Source organism: Emiliania huxleyi (genome assembly GCF_000372725.1).
Source record: "Emiliania huxleyi CCMP1516 unplaced genomic scaffold EMIHUscaffold_236, whole genome shotgun sequence".
Classification (NCBI taxonomy): domain Eukaryota; phylum Haptophyta; order Isochrysidales; family Noelaerhabdaceae; genus Emiliania; species Emiliania huxleyi.
The window spans coordinates 150,622-169,867 of record NW_005200282.1 but is presented as its reverse complement, the minus strand read 5'-3'; the positions used below and the strand labels follow the sequence as shown (position 1 = coordinate 169,867).

Here is a 19,246-nt window from a genome sequence, read left to right as displayed (position 1 = left end):
GTGCCCTCCTCATCGGCCTGGTTGATCGCCGCGCCAGCGTCGCGCAGCAGCTGGGCGCACTCGGCGTGGCCCTCCTGGCACGCGATGTTCAGCGGCGTGGCGCCGCCGTTCATCGCTTGGTTGATGTCAGCGCCAGCGCCGCGCAGCAGCTGGGCGCACTCGAGGCGGCCCTTCTGGCACGCGATGTACAGCGGCGTGGCGCCGTTTTGCTTGGCTTGGTTGACCGCCGCGCTCGCCTCGAGAAGCAGCCGGACGCACTGGTCATGGCCCTTCAGGCTCGCGACGTACAGCGGCGTGGCGCCGTCCGCTGCGGCTTGGTCCTTCGCCGCGCCCGCCTCGAGGAGCAGCCGGGCGACCTCGGGGTGGCCGTTCTGGCACGCGATATACAGCGCGGAAGCGCCGCCGCCAGTCGTCGCCCCGACGCTCGCGCCGCCCTCGAGCAGCAGCCGCACCGCCTCGGCTTGCCCGTGACGAGCGGCCCAGGTGAGCAGCGTGTCCTGCTTCTCGGTGTCGAGCCGCGCGTCGAGCTGGGCCGCGAGCGACGTGCCGCGCGTCCGCCGCCCGAAGAGGAAGGCGTGCAGCCAGGCCAGGTCGCCCCGAGCCAGGTCGGCGAGGGGGGCTTGGCCGGCCCGGCTGGCGCCGCTCATGCCGTCCCGTCCCCGCGAGAGATTGAGGTTAGCCTCCAGGTTCCGGCTCCTTCCCGGGTAGGGGGTCTCGCGCTGACTCGCGCCAAAACGCCCTGTGTGTGTGTGTGTGTGTGTGTGTGTGCACTCACTCACTCACAAAACGCCCTACCTACCTACCTGTTGCGGGCGCCAACCGCCAGGCTCCGTGCCCCACCTACCTACCTATTCCCAGGGAGAGAGGGCCGCGAGCAGACAGGGAAAGGGAGGCGAGGGGGCGGCTCGGCAGCCCGCAGGGAAAAGGAGACATCGGCAGCCGCGTCGGGCCTCGCGACTGCGTAACCACCAATCTGCCCGCAGGTGCGCGAGGTTGGCACGAAATGGTCCCTCATCGCCGCGAGACTATCTGGCCGGACAGACGACGCAGTGAGGGCCAGCACACAACTTAGTAGTGAGACACGCACCGACTCGACGGCGCATCTCGGCCACTGCGCAGGTGAGGAACCGGTACATCCGGCTGCAGAAGAAGCGAGGCGACACCGCGGACAACAGTACCGCGACAGCCGGCACGCAGGGCACTGCCAGTAAGCGGGGAGATATGTGGACGGCCAGCGAGGATGAGTCAATCCTCAACGGTGCCACACCGGCCGCGCACGTGCCTGCCTGTTGCCAGCCCCGCTTACTCCTTTGGTGCGCCTCCATCTGCACCAGGCGTCCAGCTCCACGGGTTTAAATGGCAAACCATCGGAGAGTCGCTGCCCGGCCGATCCGTCAACGCAGTGCGAGAACCGAGATGCCCTGCAGGCGCCCTAGGAGATGTCGCAGCTAACCGTAGGCTCCCTTGACCTCCGCCAGGTCCGGAACCGGTACCTCCGGCTGACCTCGCAGCCGAACGCGGCGGCGGCGGCAGCGGCCCTGGCGAGTGAGCGTGCGGCCAGCTTCTCCCCGACGCAGCGCCTTCATCCCGACTTGCTCGCCGCATCTCAGCGCGTACAGGCCCGAGAAACTTCCGAGACGGTTCCACCGCCTCGCTACTGGACCAGCCCACGTTCCCGCGGCAAGTCCGTGATACGCTAACCGTGGTCTCCTTCAGGCGTGGGGAGAAGCGGAGCTCGCGATGAGCTTGGGCACCCCGGAGACCGCCCCGGCGGGAAGCGATGGCGGCGCATCCTCCGCCTCCGCCGAAGGCAGCCCTGCCACGCCACCGCCGCTGCAACCGCCCAAGCAGCCACCGCCGCCACTGGTGTTGCCGGTGGCCGGCGCGGTTGGCTATGACACGCCGACCCCGACGCTTCGGCTGGGATGTAGCAGCAGCAGCAGCAGCAGCAGCAGCAGCAGCAGCAGCAATAGCAGCAACAGCAGCAGCAGCAGGAGCAGCAGGAGCAGGAGCAGCAGGAGCAGGAGCAGTTCGTCGTCACCAGAGGTCTGTCCGCCGCTGCAGCTAGCCTTGCTACCACCGTCAGCGGCGCGCGGCGCCTCCTTTACCTCCACAACGTCCACCGTCCCTTGCTCCCCCGCCGTCACAGCCGTCGCCGTCGCTTCCCCGGTGACTCCCACAGTGACCAAAGCGGTGCCGGTTGTCGAGGCGAGGCAGGCCCCGCAGCCGCAGCCACCTCTTCAGCCCATCGGCCTACCGCCCATAACGCCCAAGGAGGCCGCCGCGGCCGCCGCGGCCGCCGCTGCGATGGCGGCTGCGGCGGCTGCCGCCACCGCTGCACGGATACATCTCGCCAAGCGAGCTGACGAGCACCTCGCCAAGAACCGAGCCCTGGGTCTCTCCGCCGCGGAGGGCATGGGCAGCGGCGGAGGCTCGGCCGCGCCACCGGCGGCGCGCAAATAAACGGCGGGCGGAGGGTGGCGTAGACCGAGAAGGAGTGGAATAGATTGGTTGGGAGGCGGGGCGTGGCGCAGGACGAGCACGGTGCACATAGAGAGCGGGCGAACGGCGCTGCACGCCATGAGATGTACATTGAATTGAGGGTGTGTGGTCTAATGATGTCATTATTGAGAGAGATGCGAGCGTCGCCGCAGAGCGCACATCAGGCCTCTCACCCCCGCTTTACCAGACGATTCCACGATTCTGCGTTTCTGGACCGCCGGGGGCCGGGGGCGGCGGGGCCGGTCGCCGCTCCTCGCGCGGTCGCGGGTCGGCCGTCGCCGTGCGTCGCCCATCGGTCGCGTGCTTTAGCCTTAAGCTGTAGTAGAGTCCCAACCAGAGGCTCTAAGAAGTGCAAGCCTGCAGAGATGTCTTTGTCACCGTGAGTGCTAGTCTCTGTGGGACTGGCCTCCCTCGTCCAGATATACGCAGCGTTTATACAACCGGCGCGGGCTCCGCCATGCGCACTCAATCGAGCGCGTCCAAGCTCTGCCCGCCACCCGCGCCCTCGTTCGGCTCTAGACGCAAACCGTCCTCCGCCTCCGCCTCCGCCACCTCGGCCGACAGCGCGGGCGGCTCGTCCGCAGGCCTGCTCACCTCCTCGATTGGAGCGCCAGACTCGTCGAGCTCACCGCAGGCCTCTACCACCACCGGGCGCGCGGTGAAGCCCTCCGCCGAGCCCTCCATGGCGATGGCCTGGAGGACCTCCATCCCCTCGAGCACGCGGCCAAAGAAGACATGCCCCCTCTCAAACTCGGAGATGTGGCCCAGCGTGACGGCCCACTGCGACTGGTTGTTGTTTGCGACGCCAAAGTGGGCCATCAGCAGCTGGCCCGCTCCAGTGTGCTTGAGCTTGAAATTCTCGTCGTCAAAGGACGGGCCGTAGATCGAGCGGCCGCCCGTCCCGCCGGCGCTGTGCGTCACGTCGCCGCCCTGCACTATGAAGCCAGGGACGACGCGGTGCACGGCCGTCCCCGCGTAGTGCAGCCGCACCGTCCGCTTCTTGGAGACCTTGACGGAACCGGCTTCGCCGGTGCAGAGGCAGCGGAAGTTCTCGACAGTGCGCGGGCACGCCTTGCCGCACAGGCCGAAGACGACGCGCCCCGCGTCCGACCCTCCCACGGAGAAGTCCATGTACACGCGGTGTGTCACCGAGTCGTCAACCTCGGTCATGAGGAGGCAGTCCCACTGCATGTTTGGCCGCAGCTTGGCGAGGCCGGCGCGCAGCTGCTTCCCGCCGCCCGGCGCCGCCTCGAGCTCCCAGAAGGAGTCGTCCGGCTTGATCGGGAGGAAGAGGCGCCCCTCGAGCACCGCCTCGCCGCGCACCGCCACCTTGACCGTCTGCGAGGTGAGGTCGAGCCGGACCTGCGGAGGGAAGAGGCGTGCGCGCTGGCGAGGTGTGCGCCGGCGCGAGGAGGCGAGTCCAGGAGAGGGAGAGACGGAGGGGCAGGAGCACGAGCGCAGTAGAAGAGGGCGGAGCAGGGAGGGTGCAGGCGGAAGGGACACGAAAGGGAAGGGCGGCGAGGCGAGGCGGACCTCCTTTGCGCGGATGTCGGCGGCGAGCGGCAGCAGGAGCGTCATCTCCTTGTTGCTCTGCGACCACTCCATCGCGGACGTGTGCTGGGAGGCTGGGCCGGCACCGCTGCGTCGGGTCGAAGGGGAGGACTCGCAGGGCGCTGCCTAGGGGCCCAGGGAGCGAAGGTGGGCCGCTTCGCTCAGAAAAAGAATTTTAGAACAAAACTCCCTCTCTCTCTCTCTCTCTCTCTCTCTCTCTCTCTCTCTCTCGCTCGACACTGGGCACAGGACTGGGCACGGGACTGGCTCGCACTGGCACTAACACAGGTACACCACGGGAGCCGCCTAAGCGACTCCTGCGAGGGTGGCGAGGCACTTAGCTCCGTGCACCCGCCCACCCCCGCCACAGGCAAGCTCATTCACAATCTGCTCTGCGATTGCCGTGTGAAGAACGACTGAGATGCGCTGCTTCTGCAGCCCCAGCCAGCTCTTGGTGGTCCAAGTCACCTCATCGAGGTACTGGGCCCGCGTCAGCTTGTTCTGTAGTACGTCCGCCGCCTTCCTGAGGATCTCACGGACCCCCTTTCCGAACCCGCCGAACGATTCGAACAGCAGCAGCTGCACTTCGACGCCCTTGTCTTCCCTGGCGTAGCGATAGTCCCCGCCGTAGGACGGTATGCGGCGGTCGCCGCCCACCACCCTGCCCCCCCTGGTATGCCAGCGCCCGGTCCCTTGCCCTCTCTCGCCCTTGCTCTTCCTCTCCCCCTCCATGCCGCCCCCCCCGGTACCCTTCCCCCCCCCCCTTTTTTTTTTCCCCCCCCTTCCCCTTCCCCCCCCCCCCCCTCCCCCCCTGCTCGCCCGCGAGCCGCCGGGCCTCGGCCTCGGCGGCGGCGCGGCGCTGCGCGAGCCCCTCGAGGACGTCGGTCGGCTGCGCTTCCCGCCAGCCGACGAAGCCGCCGCCCACGACCCTGCAGCCCCGCGCCGCGGCCGTGGCGTAGTCTGCCGCCTTGAGCCATCCGCGCTCTGGCGGGAGCGGCGAGGCGGGCTGCGGCGGAGGCGGCACGGTGGGCGACGCCGACAGGAGCGAGGCGAGAGGCGGCGAGGGCAGCGCGGGAGGCGGCGGCGGGGAGGGCCGAGCCGACTGTGGCGGCGGCGAGGGCGAGTGCGGCGAGGGCTTCTGCGGCCTCGCAGGCAGCGACTCGGCCGCCTCGTCACGCGGCACCCGTCCCTGGGCAGACAGGCTTGCGCTGCGTGCCCGTGCTCCTGGGTCCTCCTCCTGCTGGCTCACCCTGGTCGCGAAGGATTTTGACATAGGGTTCGCTCGCGGCGAGGGCGGATGCGGCGAGGGCTTCTGCGGCCTCGCAGGCAGCGACTCGGCCGCCTCGTCACGCGGCACCCGTGCCTGGGCAGACAGGTCTGAGCTGCGTGCCCGTGCTCCCGAGTCCTCCTCCTGCTGGCTCACCCTGGTCGCGGGGGATTTTGACATAGGGTGCGCCCGCAGGGTCGGCGGCGGCGACGGCGAGCCGGGTAGAAGCAGCTGCTGCGGCGGAGCGGCGGGGGTCGGCTGCGGTGGCAGCTCCCATTGCCCACGACGCTCGAGCTCGGCTCGCAGCTCCGGCTCCCTCGCGAGCTTGCGCTCCTGGCCCGGCACGAGCGGCTCGCCCCCGCTGCGCCGCGCCGCGATTGCGTCGATCTCGGTGAGCAGGCGTCGCAGTCGCTCTGTATCCAGCTCCTGCGTCGGCTTGCAGAACGCCTGCCCGGTGCGGTACTCCTCCTCGAGCGGCTTTACCTCCTCGAGCGGCGTCGGTGGAGACGTCGGCAGCTGCGCCGCGCCCTCAGGCGGCAGCCAGCGCCCGCCCGCCCGCCCGCTCCGCCCCCATGGCGCCGCCGGCCACTGCTGCGGCCAGCTCGCGTCGCGCACGCTCGCGACGTATTCGCGGCCGGCGGCACTGCGGCGTACGACCAGCCTCGGCGGCTTCACGCCTTTGCCTTGGCGGGTCGGCGCGGTCAGGTCGGCCTCTCCGTTCGCCTGGAAGCGCGCCTTCCGCTCGCGCCGCCCCGTGGCCTCCGACTCGTAAGTCGCCTCCCACTGCAGCACGCGCGCCTCGTTATCGGGGAGCGTCTCCTTGGGCCACGAGCTCCGCAGTTGCGCGCGGACGCCCCCAGCGAAGGCCCTGGCGTCGCGTGTCGGCGGGCCGAAGTAGCGCTCGTCCTCCTTGGCGAAGGCCTCCGCGCTGCCAGGCATCTCTCCGGCGAGGGCGTCGGCCAGCCGCACGGCGCCGTCCTCCGCAGACACGCCGCAGCAGAGCTGCCAGTGGTCGTCGAGCGCGGAGGCCTGCGCCTCGTGCTGAAGGAGGCAGGCGCGGAGGGCGGTCTTGGCGGAGGCGACGCCTTCGGCCGCGGCCTCGAAGGGACCGTCCCCGTCCTCGTCGGAGGAGAACCGCCTCCCGTGAGCTGGCCCGCCGCTCGCCCCGACGCGCGCGGTACCGCCGGCCGCGCCGCCCGGCCGAGGGGAGCACGGCTCTCTCGCTCGTGCGTGTCGTCATCATCTGTCTTGCGTCCACCCATACCGCGTTGGTGTCCAGTCCGAGCCTGACTGTTCTTCACCTTACTACATACATACATACGGACGCTGCCATGCCGCCCGGATCATACCATACCAATGCATCACACACATTGCATGCACTTGGAGCACTTGGAGTGCAGTTATCAGCCTCACATCCAGGGCCGGCCGGGCATGCATTCGCAACACTCCGTCTTGTCAGCATTAGCAACTGTGTCAAAGCCTGTGGGCGGGGCTGGGGTTTATTCCTACGGTGGAGAGTGAGAGATCGCTTCGAATCCACACACAGGCCTCTTTTGCGGAAGAATGAGGACCTCGCCTGCAGTGAGGACCTCGGCATCAGAGCTCAGCAAAGTCAATATTAGGGGAAGCGAAGGCGGCACGGAAGATGCGGGGAGGGCGAGGGAGGGTCTGAGGGTCAGAGGGGGAGGGACACGGCCCACTTTGGGACTGGCCGGAAAAGATAGTACCCTGCACTGGCTGGAGACGAACCGATGAGGCAAATGAACAGGAAAGAAGGAAGGGAGCATCACAATGTAGCCTCTAACTGTGCACCATCACCATGTTGGTTGAGTAAATTCTTTTTGCATGTTTTAGTAGTGTTGGGGGAGAGAGAGAGATTTTTAGCAATACCAATGAGTTCCCTTGTAAAATTCTTTTTTGCGGATTCGACCATCCGCCTTCTGACTGCGAATCCGACGACGGCTTCTGTGAGGACGAGTTAGAAGCCGTCGTCCTCGCTTTGCCTTTTGTGTGAATCGTCATCGGAAAATTCTTTTTTTTGCGATGGTTGCGATCAGCTCGCAGGCTGCGACCATCCTCCACGTCACGACGGGCAAGCCCGGCAGCCTCGACTCGGCGCTGGATGCACTGAGGGCACTGAAAAGCTCCAACACTCGACGCGAGGTCCACCTCGAGGGCGGTACTCACTACCTGCGCCGAACGCTTGAGCTCGATGAAACCGACAGCGGTGCGACTCACTCAGACATTCCATCACCCTGCACCCATATCTTCACCGCTAGCGGACTCCATAAACCTGCAGCGCCACAATACGGCACACGACGCAGGTTCCGTGGCAACGCTGCTCAATACTCAGTGCTCACGCCTGCAAATCGCGACTGCTCCTCGCACCCCGCCACCATGCCTACTCCATTGGCTTAGGCACGGCCGACGCGCCGGTGGTGTGGACCACCTCGCCTGCCGACCTCGCGCGTGGCCGCGTCGCTATCCTGAGCGGCGGCGTCGCCGTCCCTCGCTCGGCCTTCTCGCCTATTTATCAATTGGTAGTGCTATCACTATTTAATTGTTACTCTGTTTGACTGCATAGGCCTTCTCGCCTGCCGCGGTGCCGAGCGGCGTGAGCGGCGTGCTCGTCGCCGACCTCTTCTCGCTCGGCCTCGACCGCAGCTCGCTCGGCGGGATGGGGTCGGGCCAGTACCCCTCCGAAAAGCTGGTGGCTCCAACTCGTTCAAGGAGCGTTGAGAAAGTCATAGAGAGGTTTGCATGACCAATCGTGGTGATTGGTTAAACTAGGAGCTCGTGTACGGGGGAGCGCCGCAGACGCTCGCGCGGGACCCAAACATTGGGGACGACCCACTGAGGACTTGACAGTTGGCGGGGTACGAGATTGGTAAGGATGAATGCTTGACGGCGGCTGATTTAATTCATAGGACGTGGCAGTGGGCGGGGTACGAGCGAGTCAGGGCGTCCTCGAGCGCTGAACTTGAGTGACTCGCGGCCCTCACTTAATCTTAGTCCGCCATCAACGACTCAGGCATCCTCGAACACCTCACAGGGGAGATCAGGGGAGATCACGCGAGATCACGGGAGACCACGGGAGATGACTCAGGCATCCTCGAACCGCTCGCTGGCGTTGAACGACTCGCGCGCCGCGCTGTGGCAGCGGGCGCTGCGCGACGGCGGCCTCCACCTGCACGCGTACTGCCAGTGATCTCAAAGTGTCATCAGCTATTCATTACTGGCCTGACTGCGAAGGCGGCCTCCACCTGCACGGGTACTGGAAGTACGACTGGCGGGACGGCTACGTGCGCGAGATCTAGCCGAGAGCATGGCGCGAGGTATGGCCGAGGTACGGCCGAGGCACGGAGAGAGACATGGCCACGGAGATGTGGCCGAGCTCTGGTGACCCGAGATTACCCGAGATTACCCGAGACATGGCCACGGAGATGCGGCCGAGCTTCCGGACTCGGCAGCTGGTCACGTTGAGCTGGCGGCTCGGTGTATAGCATCTCATCCGCGCGAGATATGGCCGAGATGTCATCTCGTGTACGCCACGGATGCGCGTGGGGAGATCACGCGAGATCACGGGAGATCACGGGAGATCACGCCACAGGTGCGCGTGGGCGCCATCGAGCGGAGAGGCGACGGCGGCGGCTTTGACATCACCTTCGCCTCTGACGCGGAGCCGGGCGCTCACCACCACCGAGCCCGCCGCCTCCATCGCCGCCCCCACCCTCTCCTCCGCCGCCATCCCCGCCTCCGTCTCCTCCGCCTCCCAGCCCACCGCCTCCGAGCCCACCGCCACCAGGCTGCCCCCGCCCTGCCGGCGGCTGTGAGTCCTCCCCATGAGTGCGAGAGGCAAGCTGTGATTGATTGGTCTGCAGGCTACCCGCCCGCCGACGGTTGCCGCTTCTACGCACTCAACGCGCTGCGCCTGCTCGACGCTCCAGGAGATCTCCACGCGATCTCGCCAAATCTCGGCTGCACCTCGGCTGCACCTCGTCTCATCTCGGCGCACCTCGGCTGCACCTCGTCTCATCTCGTCTCATCTCGGCGCACCTCGGCGCACCTCGGCGCACCTCGGCGCACCTCGGCGCACCTCGGTTGCACCTCGGCGGCACCTCGGCTGCACCTCGGCTGCACCTCGGCTGCACCTCGGCTGCACCTCGGCTGCACCTCGGCTGCACCTCGGCTGCACCTCGGCTGCACCTCGGCTGCACCTCGGCTGCACCTCGGCTGCACCTCGGCTGCACCTCGGCTGCACTTCGGCTGCACCTCGGCTGCACCTCGGCGCACCTCGGCGCACCTCGGCTGCACCTCGGCTGCACCTCGGCTGCACCTCGGCTGCACCTCGGCTGCACCTCGGCGGCACCTCGGCGGCACCTCGGCGGCACCTCGGCGGCACCTCGGCGGCACCTCGGCGGCACCTCGGCTGCACCTCGGCTGCACCTCGGCTGCACCTCGGCTGCACCTCGGCTGCACCTCGGCTGCACCTCGGCTGCACCTCGGCTGCACCTCGGCTGCACCTCGGCTGCACCTCGGCTGCACCTCGGCTGCACCTCGGCTGCACCTCGGCTGCACCTCGGCGAAGCTCGAACGTCTTTTGCCCGGCAGGAGAGTACTACGTGAGCGAGGACGGGAGGAGCTCTCCCTGTTCCCCTCCAAGCGAGCCTCGGAATGAACAACCGACTTCATGACCACACCGGTTAGTACCAGGCTGTACTTTTACCCTCCGGGCGGCGCGCTGGCTGCGGACGTGTCCGTGAGTGTCCTCCCGCACGTGCTGCGCTTGCGCGGTATGCAAGTATGATGGCGAAACACGCAGCCAGACCAACGGCTGGACACACCAACGCGGTATGGGTGGACGCGGGACGGGAGATGACGGCCACACAGGAGCGACACACAGAACCACACAGGACAAGACGCTCGCGCGGCGCCACGCCCCCCGACGCTCGGGCTCCCCGAGAGTACCCGAGAGTACCCGAGAGTACCCGAGAGTACCCGAGAGTACCCGAGAGTACCCGAGACTACCCGAGAGTACCCGAGACTACCCGAGATTACCCGAGAGTACCCGAGAGTACCCGAGATTACCCGAGATTACCCGAGAGTACCCGAGAGGACCCGAGAGGACCCGAGAGGACCCGAGATTGGCCGAGCTGTAGGCGTGCGGCACCACTCCTTCCGACACATGGCAAGCTCATCTCTGCCAGCGGAGGCAGGGACGCCGGCGAGAGTTCACAGCGAGGGCTGTGAACAGGAGCGCTCGTCGAGCAGGCGGAGACACGAACGCAAGGTTCGCGCCTACACTGAACGGCGGTGAGTAGGCCTTCTCAACGAGCCAAGGTGCAGCCGTCGACGCGGCGGGATTCACAGCCTCCTATTCACAGCCCTCGCTCCTATTCACAGCCTCCTATTCACAAGGTGCGGCCGTCGACGCGGCGAGATGCTCCAGCGTCTCGTTCCTCTCCACCTCGGTCAGCAACTCTGGCGGTGCCGGTGCCTGCATCGCCATCAGCGGCGACAGCAACACGATCCGCGACAGCACCGTCTCCGGGTGCGCGGGCGCGGGCGTCAGCGTCGACGGCGGCGACACGGAAACACTGCGCGGCTCAAACTCCTCCGTGGTTGGGAATTCAATCTCCAACTTCTCGCGGCTTGTGCGGACGTATGCTCCCGGCGTCCACTTCGATGGCGTGGGCCTGCACGTGGGCAACAACTCCGTCAGACACGCGCCGCACTCGTGCATGACCGGTGGCGGCAGCAATCACGTCTTCGAGCACAACCCCGAGATCGCCCGAGAGTACCCTAGACTACCCGAGATGACCCGAGATTGGCCGAGCTGTAGGTCTTCGAGCACAACCGGCTAGAGCACTGCGTGTACGAGTGCATCGACGCGGGTGCCTTCTATGTCGGCCGCTCGTGGGCCCAGCGCGGCAACGTCGTCCGCTTCAACGTCTTTCACACCGTCCGACCGACCGAGCGGCTGGCGCAGCGCTCGTGCTCGCAGAACGCTCTCTACCTTGACGATCAGATGTCCGGGTCCGTCAGTCAGTGGCTACACACCTCCTAGCACCGAGCACGCACCCACACGCACACACGCTGCGCATGATTGGCTCGGGAGCCGACACGAGGCACACTGCCACCGGCCGTATCACTGGGTCCGGACTGCTGGACGCACAGATCACAAGCTCACAGCTCCCAGATGCCCGGGTACCTTAAGGTAGTCCAGACAAAAGACATGCCGCGGCGCCTCAAAGGAAAGCCGCGGACGCGTCGAGCTGTGAACAGGTACGACGTGTACGGCAACACAATCGTCAACGCGACGCAGGGCGTCCTGCTAGGTGTGTGCGGGAGTTGGTTGTCGGGAGGGAGGGGCATTGCTCGCCCACGCGCACCGGGCCTTGCACTTGGAATGCCGTGCCGCAGCTCCTGCCTGTGTGGCCGGGTGTGGAGATGCGAGGGTCGCCCCCCCTTGCCCCACCACTTTGTGTGAGAGGAGAAATTTACCTCCCCTTAACCTGACCTCCTGCTAGGCGGAGGGCGGCGCAACCGCCTGCACAACAACACCTTTGTCGCGTGCGACGTCGACTTTCCTAGAAGAAGCGGAATACGCATTCCTGTCTTCCCCAACCAGCACTCGAGAGACACGTACTCCGCTGTACCCCGCTGTACCCCGCTGTACCCCGCTGTACCCCGCTGTATCCCGCTGTACCCCGCTGTATCTTGCTGTATCCCGCTGTCTTCACGCCTTGCTCTGAAGACTGAGGTTGGGCGTATTTCTGCTTCTAGGTCGACGTCGCCTTCGACGCGCGCGGGCTCAGCTGGCAAAGGGCCTCCTGCCAGAAGAACTGCAGCGCGAGCATGGGCGACTCGTGCGGCCTCGGTGCTTGCCGTCGCTGTGAACGGCGCCTCCTCACGCTTGTCCCTGTGAACAGGCACCTCCACGACCTCGTGCTTCGCCAACGCCTTGCGCGCGGTGCACCACACGCGGCCGCCGCCTTCCCGAGATTGCCCGTGATTACGCGAGATGTGCCGAGATCAGGTGCACTACACGCGGCCTCCGTACGCCGCCGCCTTCCCGGAGCTGGCTTCAATCTACCAGGAGCACCCGTGCGTGCCCGTTGGCAACGTGATCGAGGACAACCGCTACTGCCATGCTGGGAGCAAGGGCGGCGGGCTGTTTCTCGACCGGAGCGAGGCGCAGGTGCGGCAGTGGTACTCATCGGTCTCGAACAACCGCGAGGCGTGCTGAGCGGGTCCGGCAGACACGTCCGGGCGCGAGGGGTCGAACCCTCCACTTGCATTGGGCCCCTTGCACGTTATTTTAGGGACGATGTGGCCATAAAGGCCTTGTATGTGGGCACTGGCCGGTGTCTTACCTGGTAGAGCGAGTACCTCTCGGAATCACTGATTGGTTTGGCACCGGCGCCATGCCGTTCACTAGACGCCGTGTGCAACTCGCACAACCGGGACGAAAAGCTCGAAAAGGAAGACACATATGTCGATGTGTAACATGTACATGTCGTAAGGAGAAGTAAGATGTAAGGGATCGAGATGTTTAAGAACTCTAAGATCGAGCTCGAGAGCCGTAAGCGTAACTTTAAACTTTCAGTGTTTGCCGCTTTTGCCGTTACACGAAAAGACCCGGCGTGCACGTGCGCGGTGATTGTGAACACCCCGGCCTCGCGCTGCCCACCGCTCCACGGGCCCGTCTGTGGCGGGTGACGCCCCAACGGCTCAGACGCCGTCGATGTTGGCCGAGCCCATGCCCTCGTCGGCGTCCTCCTCGTCCGCGTCGCCGTCGATCTCCTGCTCGCAGGGAGGGGTACCGAGATGAGCAGAGGTACCGCCGAGGTACTGCCGAAGTACCGCCGAGGTGCGTGGCTGCGTCGATCGCCTGGTTCTGCTGCTATACCGCGGCTAGATCTCGGCTAGATCTCGGCTAGATCTCGGCTAGATCTCGGCTAGATCTCGTCGGCCGCCTGGTTCTGCTGCTCGAGTGTCGACATCAGGGACGAGAGGAGCTTGTCGTCGCGCTCGTCGACCGCCTTGGGCGCCATCTTGACCTGCAAGCGGAGATGTGCGGAGATGTGGGGAGATGTGGGGAGATCGTCCACCGCCTCGGGGCGCCATCTTGACCTGCAGCTCCCCCTTGGCCGCGCGGATCTCCGCCTGCATCACCTCGATCGCGTCCTGCAGCAGCTTGACTCCGACCGCCTGCCGTTAATGAACTGTTAATGAACTATTAATAAAATATTAATCAACTGCAGCAGCTTGACTCCGACCGCCTGCCGTCGGGGCAGAGCCGAGTAGTGCCGAGGTAGAGCCGAGGTCTAGCCGAGGTCTAGCCGAGGTCTAGCCGAGGTCTAGCCGAGGTCTAGCCGAGGTCTAGCCGAGGTCTAGCCGAGGTAGAGGTAGATATCATTAACGAGCTACTCAATGAATGAATTCGCTGTCTCTCGCCTTGTCGAGCGACGAGCAGAGCATGACGTACAGCGGCGGCGCGACGAGCTTGATCTTGATCGGCACCTCCTCGCTGCCTAGCGCGACCCCCTTGAGGAGGGCCCGCTTGATGGCGTTCACGCCCTCGTACTGGAAGCAGGTCACCTCGATGTCGGCGCGCATGCGGATGGCCGTCGGCGTGAGGCGCTTGGCGATGTCCTCGAGCATCATCGCGCGCAGCCGCGGGTCGAGGCCGGGCATGGTCGCCTCGTTGAAGATCGAGTCCGGGTCAGAGATGGCGAGCCGGAAGGCCTCGTAGGCGTGGCCGTACTTTGCGTACAGCGGCCAGGCGGTCTGGCTGTACAGTGACTCCATGTCTGTGCGCGTGGCCTCAGAGACGTGGCGCACGATCGAGTGCACCGCCTTGGAGCGCTGGAAGCGTTCGTCGCATGCGAGGACGTCCTCCGCGGAGACGCGCCGCTTGGAGAGGTCGATGTACCCCTTCTCCTTGTCCACGCGCAGCACCATGCACACCTCCTGCTTCCCCACCCGGATCAGCTTGTTGATTGAGCGGATGCGGCGGCGCGACAGCTCCGAGAGCAGAATCATGCCCTCGATGTTGTCGTACTCCATCAGGGCGACGTACGCGCCCATCTCGGCGATCGACCGCACCTGCACCATCACCAGGTCGTCGATCTCCGGAAACTTGCTCTCGTACATCCGCCCGCCCGCGCCGATGTAGGACCCGCCGCGCTCGCGCCCGTCGTCGAGGACCTCCTCGGGCTCCTCGTCGCTGGCCGACTCGTCATCGTCCGGTTCCCGCGGCATGCTTCGGCGGCCACGGGGAGGCACACGACTGTGAGGCCCTTTCTCGCTCGGCGAGACGCGCGCGCCGGTTAGCAGAGAGGCAGCGAGACGCGAAGACGCGAGAGCTGTCGCAAAAAGTATTCCCTCTTAACCGCCGCTTTCTCGTTCTCCATCCCTGTGTGGTGGCGGCGTGCCGTTCTCCCATCCCTCCCTTGGGTTGTCTGTATTCTTTCTTTCTTTTTCGTTCTCCCATCTCTCCGTTCTTTTTTTCTTTCTTTCTTTCTTCCGGCTTACGCCGGATTTCGCCCGCTCGAGGCGCCCCGCGTCGGCGGTGCGCCTCGGTGCGCTGGTCGGCCATGGCTCGCTCCTTGCTCGGTGCTGCTGACAATCGCGACGTTGGCAAGCGGGTGTCAGTGTGGCTTGGAGACGCCGAACTGCCTCGACGGTTGGTGCGTTCCTGACTCCTCTTTCGTCATGAACGAGCCCTGCCAGTGCAACAGCCGAAAGAGTAGCCAATGGCACGCCAAATGCACCTGCTTTTCCTGCGGCGCCAGCATTTTCCCGTGCTTTTCCTGCTACTCCTGCTTTCGGCAAACCTCCGAGTGCGGCCCTTTCGATGGCGATGGCCGGCCCGGCTGCTATGGCGTGTATCAGCACAAGCAGAAAATGTCGCACGACCTCTGGGGCCAGATACACACCGATGTAAGCGCTCGCCTGACGGCAATTCAGGACGGCAAGACCATCGTGAGTGGTGGCTGTGGCCATGGAGCTGGCAATACCTGCACGTCGAACCACAGGTTGGGCGGTGTTACCAGCGCTACATCGTGGAAAACGAGAGGCGTGAGGCAGCAGAAGCAGAGCGCGTTGAGAGAAACCGCAAAGTCCGGGAGGCAAACGACAGCTTCGAGTTCTTCTTTTTCTCCGTAGCTATGTGCGCCGCGATCGCTTTGATCATCAAGTTTTGCTGCTGAAAGTCTCCTCACTCGTGGACGCGTGGGGTGGGGATGAGGGGTCGCGGCCGTCGCGGGCTGTGCTCCGGTGCTCGTCTCGCTCTACGTATATACCTCCTCCGTCGACCGTGTCAGTGTGTGTCAGTGTGTGTCTGTGCGTGCTTTATCGTGTGTGTCTTATCGTGTGTTATCGGCGCGGCCGGTTCTTGTCTGAATACTGCCAGTGCCAGGCCACACTATGGGTGCGCACTATGGGTGTTTCCCACGCGGCCACACTATGGGTGCGCCGCCGCGGCCCACGCAGCCGGTGCATCCGAGCCGTAGAACGCGACATACTCCGGATATGTGTACAAACGGCCGTCCGTGTCCCGGCGCACGGCCTCCTCGGGATGACAGGTGCCAATCTTGTCGCCGCGATGCCGGTGCACGTGAATCGCGGTTGCGACGCCGCCGAGCTCGCAGAGCGTCTCCTCCTGCCCGCACAGGAAGGCGAGCGTGTAGAGCGACAGCTCGAACGCGGGGGAGGTGCCCACGAAGCCCGTCGACACCGGTTTCAGCGCGCCGTGAAACTCAAAGACCACTGTGAGCAAATGGTCCTTCTCGTACTCGTGGCCGTTGCGGCTACGCCTGCCGCGCGGCCGCTTGAAGCCGTAGTAGTTGAGCACCCCCTCCTTCTCGAAGAAGTACCAAGCGAGCCAAGAGTGCGAGCCGATTACCAGGCTGTTCCCGCCCTCGTCTCGCTTCGTCTCGCCCACAAACACATGCTCAAAGGCGCTGCTGTCGGTGCCGCGCCCTCGCCGCCCCCTCTTGTAGCCGGCGAACCACAGCTCCGACAGCCTCGCCTTGAAATCCGGTCTCGTCCCTCGAAAGACCTCCTTGGCGGTGAGGTAGGCGTACGTGTAGGCCATGCACGGCGTCGCCATCACGTCGTCCAGAAAGGCATCGATCTCGGCCATCTCCTCGTCTGTGTAGACCTCCTCTGCGCCTGGTCGCCAGTCGTAGTTGTCCAGCAACGAGAGGAAGCTCCTGTACACGGGTTGCTCCAGTGTGCTCTGGTCAACCCACTTGAAGAGCGGCCTCGCAGCGCGGTCGTCGTGGTACGTTGTTATTTGCAGGTCGAGCTCGTAGTCCCTTCCGGGACTAAGGCGAAGGACGTCAAGCTCCCAGAGGCGGCCGCACGCAAGCGATAGATCCGACAGCTCCCTCGCGGTCGGTGTGGCGTTGACGCAGGCGGACTGTGCAGCCTCTTTGGAAGGCGTCGCCTCTGCACAGCAAGCTGGAGGACGGCCAGCCCGCCGCCGGCTCTGCGACAAAGCTCGCCGCAGTAAAGCGGGTGCGACAAACGCCCGGCTGGCGACACGCCCGTCGCTGGCACACGCTCTGAGCATCGCTCGGTGTTCCCCACGCGTACGTCCCCTTTTTGATTACAGTGTAGCTCATCTTCACGTACTCTGACGCCAGTGTTTCGAGCGCTTTGGTACACCAGCAGAGCGTAACAGCACCAGTGCCAGTCGTAGAGTCAAGTGATACTACCGGCTGACGACTGTGTAGAAAACAAATGGTCCTGGCTGACCGCGGCTCCTGCGCGGCTCCCGGAGAGATATTGTTTTGTCTCTCGGAGACGCCCGCCCGGACGACGCCGCGTTGCTTAAGGTTCTTCGGGCCAGTTTGGGGGGCAAACCCTGCCCGGCCCCTAGGACCCCAGCCCAGGTGTGGCCTAGGGCATCATCGAAACGTGGCGCTTAGTTTACCCGAGCCCGGTGAATCTCGCAGGTAGTGCGTGCGGCGGCCGGTGCGTGGCTATGTCGGCGGGGAGCAGAGGCGGGGGCGAGCCGGCTCTTGTTCCGACGGCGGCCTCTCGGGAGGAGTGGTCCGACCTGGTCACGCACCTCCTCAGCGAGATACAGGCTATCAATCAGCTCGGCAGGCTGCAGGCGTGCGCGTTCCCCCCCTCCCCTCAACAGCAACGCGTCACAGTGCCCCCTCCCACCCCCGCCTCCCGTTATGCAACGCGCCACAGCGGCGAGACCCTCCATGACAAACCACTTTGACCTGCCAGGCGGACGCACTCGCCCGGACCGAAGCACGAATAACCCGGATGGAGGAGCGTCTGCTCATGCTGGAGAGGACGAGCACGGCGGGGCTTTCGCAGACGGCGCTCGAGCTCAACGCCCTATCCGCCCTCCGCGAGACCGCCACCCTCCGCCACGCAGGCTGCATGCCGCCACCGCCCGTGCCGGCAGCGATGGCAAGGGCATTGCTCCATGGAGGAGCCAGGGGGGTTGGCGTGTCGGTGCCTCCGCCAGCGGCTCGGGCGCTGGTCGACAGTGCCGCGGGCGTAAGTACGTCGATGCCGGCGACGGCGCCCCATGCCGTCGCTAGCTGCGCCGCGAGCCCAGGCTCGATGGCGCCGCAGACCGTCACGAGCGACGGAGCCGGACCCAGCGTGCCAGCATCGGCACCACGCTGCGAGCCAAGGAGAGAGCCGAGCCAAGGGGTGCTGCACATTGGTGCGCGCCTCCCTCATCTGCCGACCCCTTCGGGCGGCCCATCGCCCTTCCTGTGATCCACCCCCCTCTCGCCCTCTCTCGCCCACAGGGGAAACCTCAGAAGCCATTGCCGTGCCGCTCTCCTCCCTCGTCGACGGCCTCGAGCCACTAGGCGCGCGTAGCGGCTTCTTTCGTAGCGGCTCGAAGCGACCCCGCCCCGGTCCTCGATAACGGCCCTGGGAAAGTAGCGCGACCGTCGCTAAGCTCCAGGCTACGCTGGCACCGGGCGCGGCGCTGGTCGCCCGGACGGTCGGCAGACTGGGCACGGGAGCGACCGCGGCGCGACTCTAGGCCGACTGGATTCATTCTGCTTCGTCCGAGGTTCGTGCTTTCTGGCGGCGCGTTATGTGGTGTTGTGACATGCACAGCATTTGCATGTAGGGATCGCTAGGCCTAGCATGTGGCGCGCCGCTCGCGTCGTGCGGTCGTTTGTGGCTCCGGCTCAGGTCGTGGGGCATAGCTCGGGTGTAAACGGGGTCTGGGGAGGAAGCCCCAGCGGCCCGCCGCAGGCGCCGCCGGAGGCTGGCCCGCCGCAGGCGCCGATTTTTTGGCGTTTTTTCTCAAAATTGAGGGATTTCTCATCTAAATTCTCATCCAAAATCGAGCTCGCTACGAGCTCTCTAACTGCACAGCATCTCCTCGTGTTGAGCCTAGCGGCGCCCGTATCGCCCACGCCCACATTCCTTTTTCTTGCCCTTGGCCCTTGCTGCACTCAGCCGCTCAACCTCTGCCCGTCTCTCCTTGCTCGTTGCTGGCGCTGCCGCCCCCAGTACTGCGATTGCAGCTCCTTGGCATGCCGCGCCGCCTCCATCTGCTGTGCTTCCCACGCTGCCGCTTCCTCTAAAGCAGCGCCGCCACTAAGCGGCGCAACCAAGTTCTCGCACTGTTTGCATGAGCATGTGTCCTGCTGGTGCGGCGCACAATCCGCGCGCGGCGAGTGAGAGTAGAAGACTGACAGCAGGAGCTGCAGGAGCTGCAGGAGCTGCGCAGATCGGATGGGTGGTGACGCCGTCGAGCGACGGCGCAAAGACCAATCACCACCGCTGAGAGCCGCGACACGAGGCTGCTGGCAGCTGCACCTGTGAGAGCCGCGACACGAGGCTGCTGGCAGCTGGCAGAGCGAATCGCGATTCCGGCGGCCGCCGTCAGCCCGCCGACACCGACGGCCTGTCTGAGGTCAA

The 19,246-nt window shown here is 65.5% G+C and overlaps 5 protein-coding genes across 5 annotated transcripts; 2 read left to right on the top strand and 3 right to left on the bottom strand.

Annotated features, from left to right (window-relative positions):
* Positions 1-2,967: 2,967 nt before the first annotated feature.
* On the bottom strand, positions 2,968-3,672 carry EMIHUDRAFT_73528 (peptidyl-prolyl isomerase; the record flags this gene model as incomplete). The annotated part of the gene is made up of 1 exon (XM_005779129.1): positions 2,968-3,672. One exon carries the CDS (start codon positions 3,670-3,672, stop codon positions 2,968-2,970), a length of 705 nt encoding a protein of 234 aa, XP_005779186.1.
* A 6,338-nt stretch (positions 3,673-10,010) lies between these two features.
* Positions 10,011-12,569, top strand: EMIHUDRAFT_236565 (hypothetical protein; the record flags this gene model as incomplete). Its single annotated transcript, XM_005779128.1, has 9 exons — positions 10,011-10,113; positions 10,575-10,610; positions 10,739-11,085; positions 11,163-11,356; positions 11,606-11,658; positions 11,851-11,900; positions 12,107-12,200; positions 12,253-12,293; positions 12,360-12,569. 9 exons carry the CDS (start codon positions 10,011-10,013, stop codon positions 12,567-12,569), a joined length of 1,128 nt encoding a protein of 375 aa, XP_005779185.1.
* Positions 12,570-12,926: 357 nt separating this feature from the next.
* On the bottom strand, positions 12,927-14,687 carry EMIHUDRAFT_366908 (hypothetical protein). The gene is made up of 3 exons (XM_005779127.1): positions 13,781-14,687; positions 13,457-13,534; positions 12,927-13,383 (listed from the first exon to the last, which is right to left on the bottom strand). The coding sequence occupies exons 1-3, from the start codon at positions 14,585-14,587 to the stop codon at positions 13,282-13,284; spliced, it is 987 nt and encodes a 328-aa protein (XP_005779184.1). The 5' UTR covers positions 14,588-14,687; the 3' UTR covers positions 12,927-13,281.
* Positions 14,688-15,902: 1,215 nt separating this feature from the next.
* EMIHUDRAFT_53252 (hypothetical protein) lies at positions 15,903-16,739 on the bottom strand (the record flags this gene model as incomplete). The annotated part of the gene is made up of 1 exon (XM_005779126.1): positions 15,903-16,739. A coding segment is annotated over one exon (837 nt), but the record flags the coding sequence as incomplete, so codon positions are not given.
* An 893-nt stretch (positions 16,740-17,632) lies between these two features.
* Positions 17,633-18,651, top strand: EMIHUDRAFT_236561 (hypothetical protein; the record flags this gene model as incomplete). The annotated part of the gene is made up of 5 exons (XM_005779125.1): positions 17,633-18,026; positions 18,115-18,198; positions 18,276-18,386; positions 18,447-18,530; positions 18,602-18,651. The coding sequence occupies 5 exons, from the start codon at positions 17,633-17,635 to the stop codon at positions 18,649-18,651; spliced, it is 723 nt and encodes a 240-aa protein (XP_005779182.1).
* Positions 18,652-19,246: the final 595 nt, after the last annotated feature.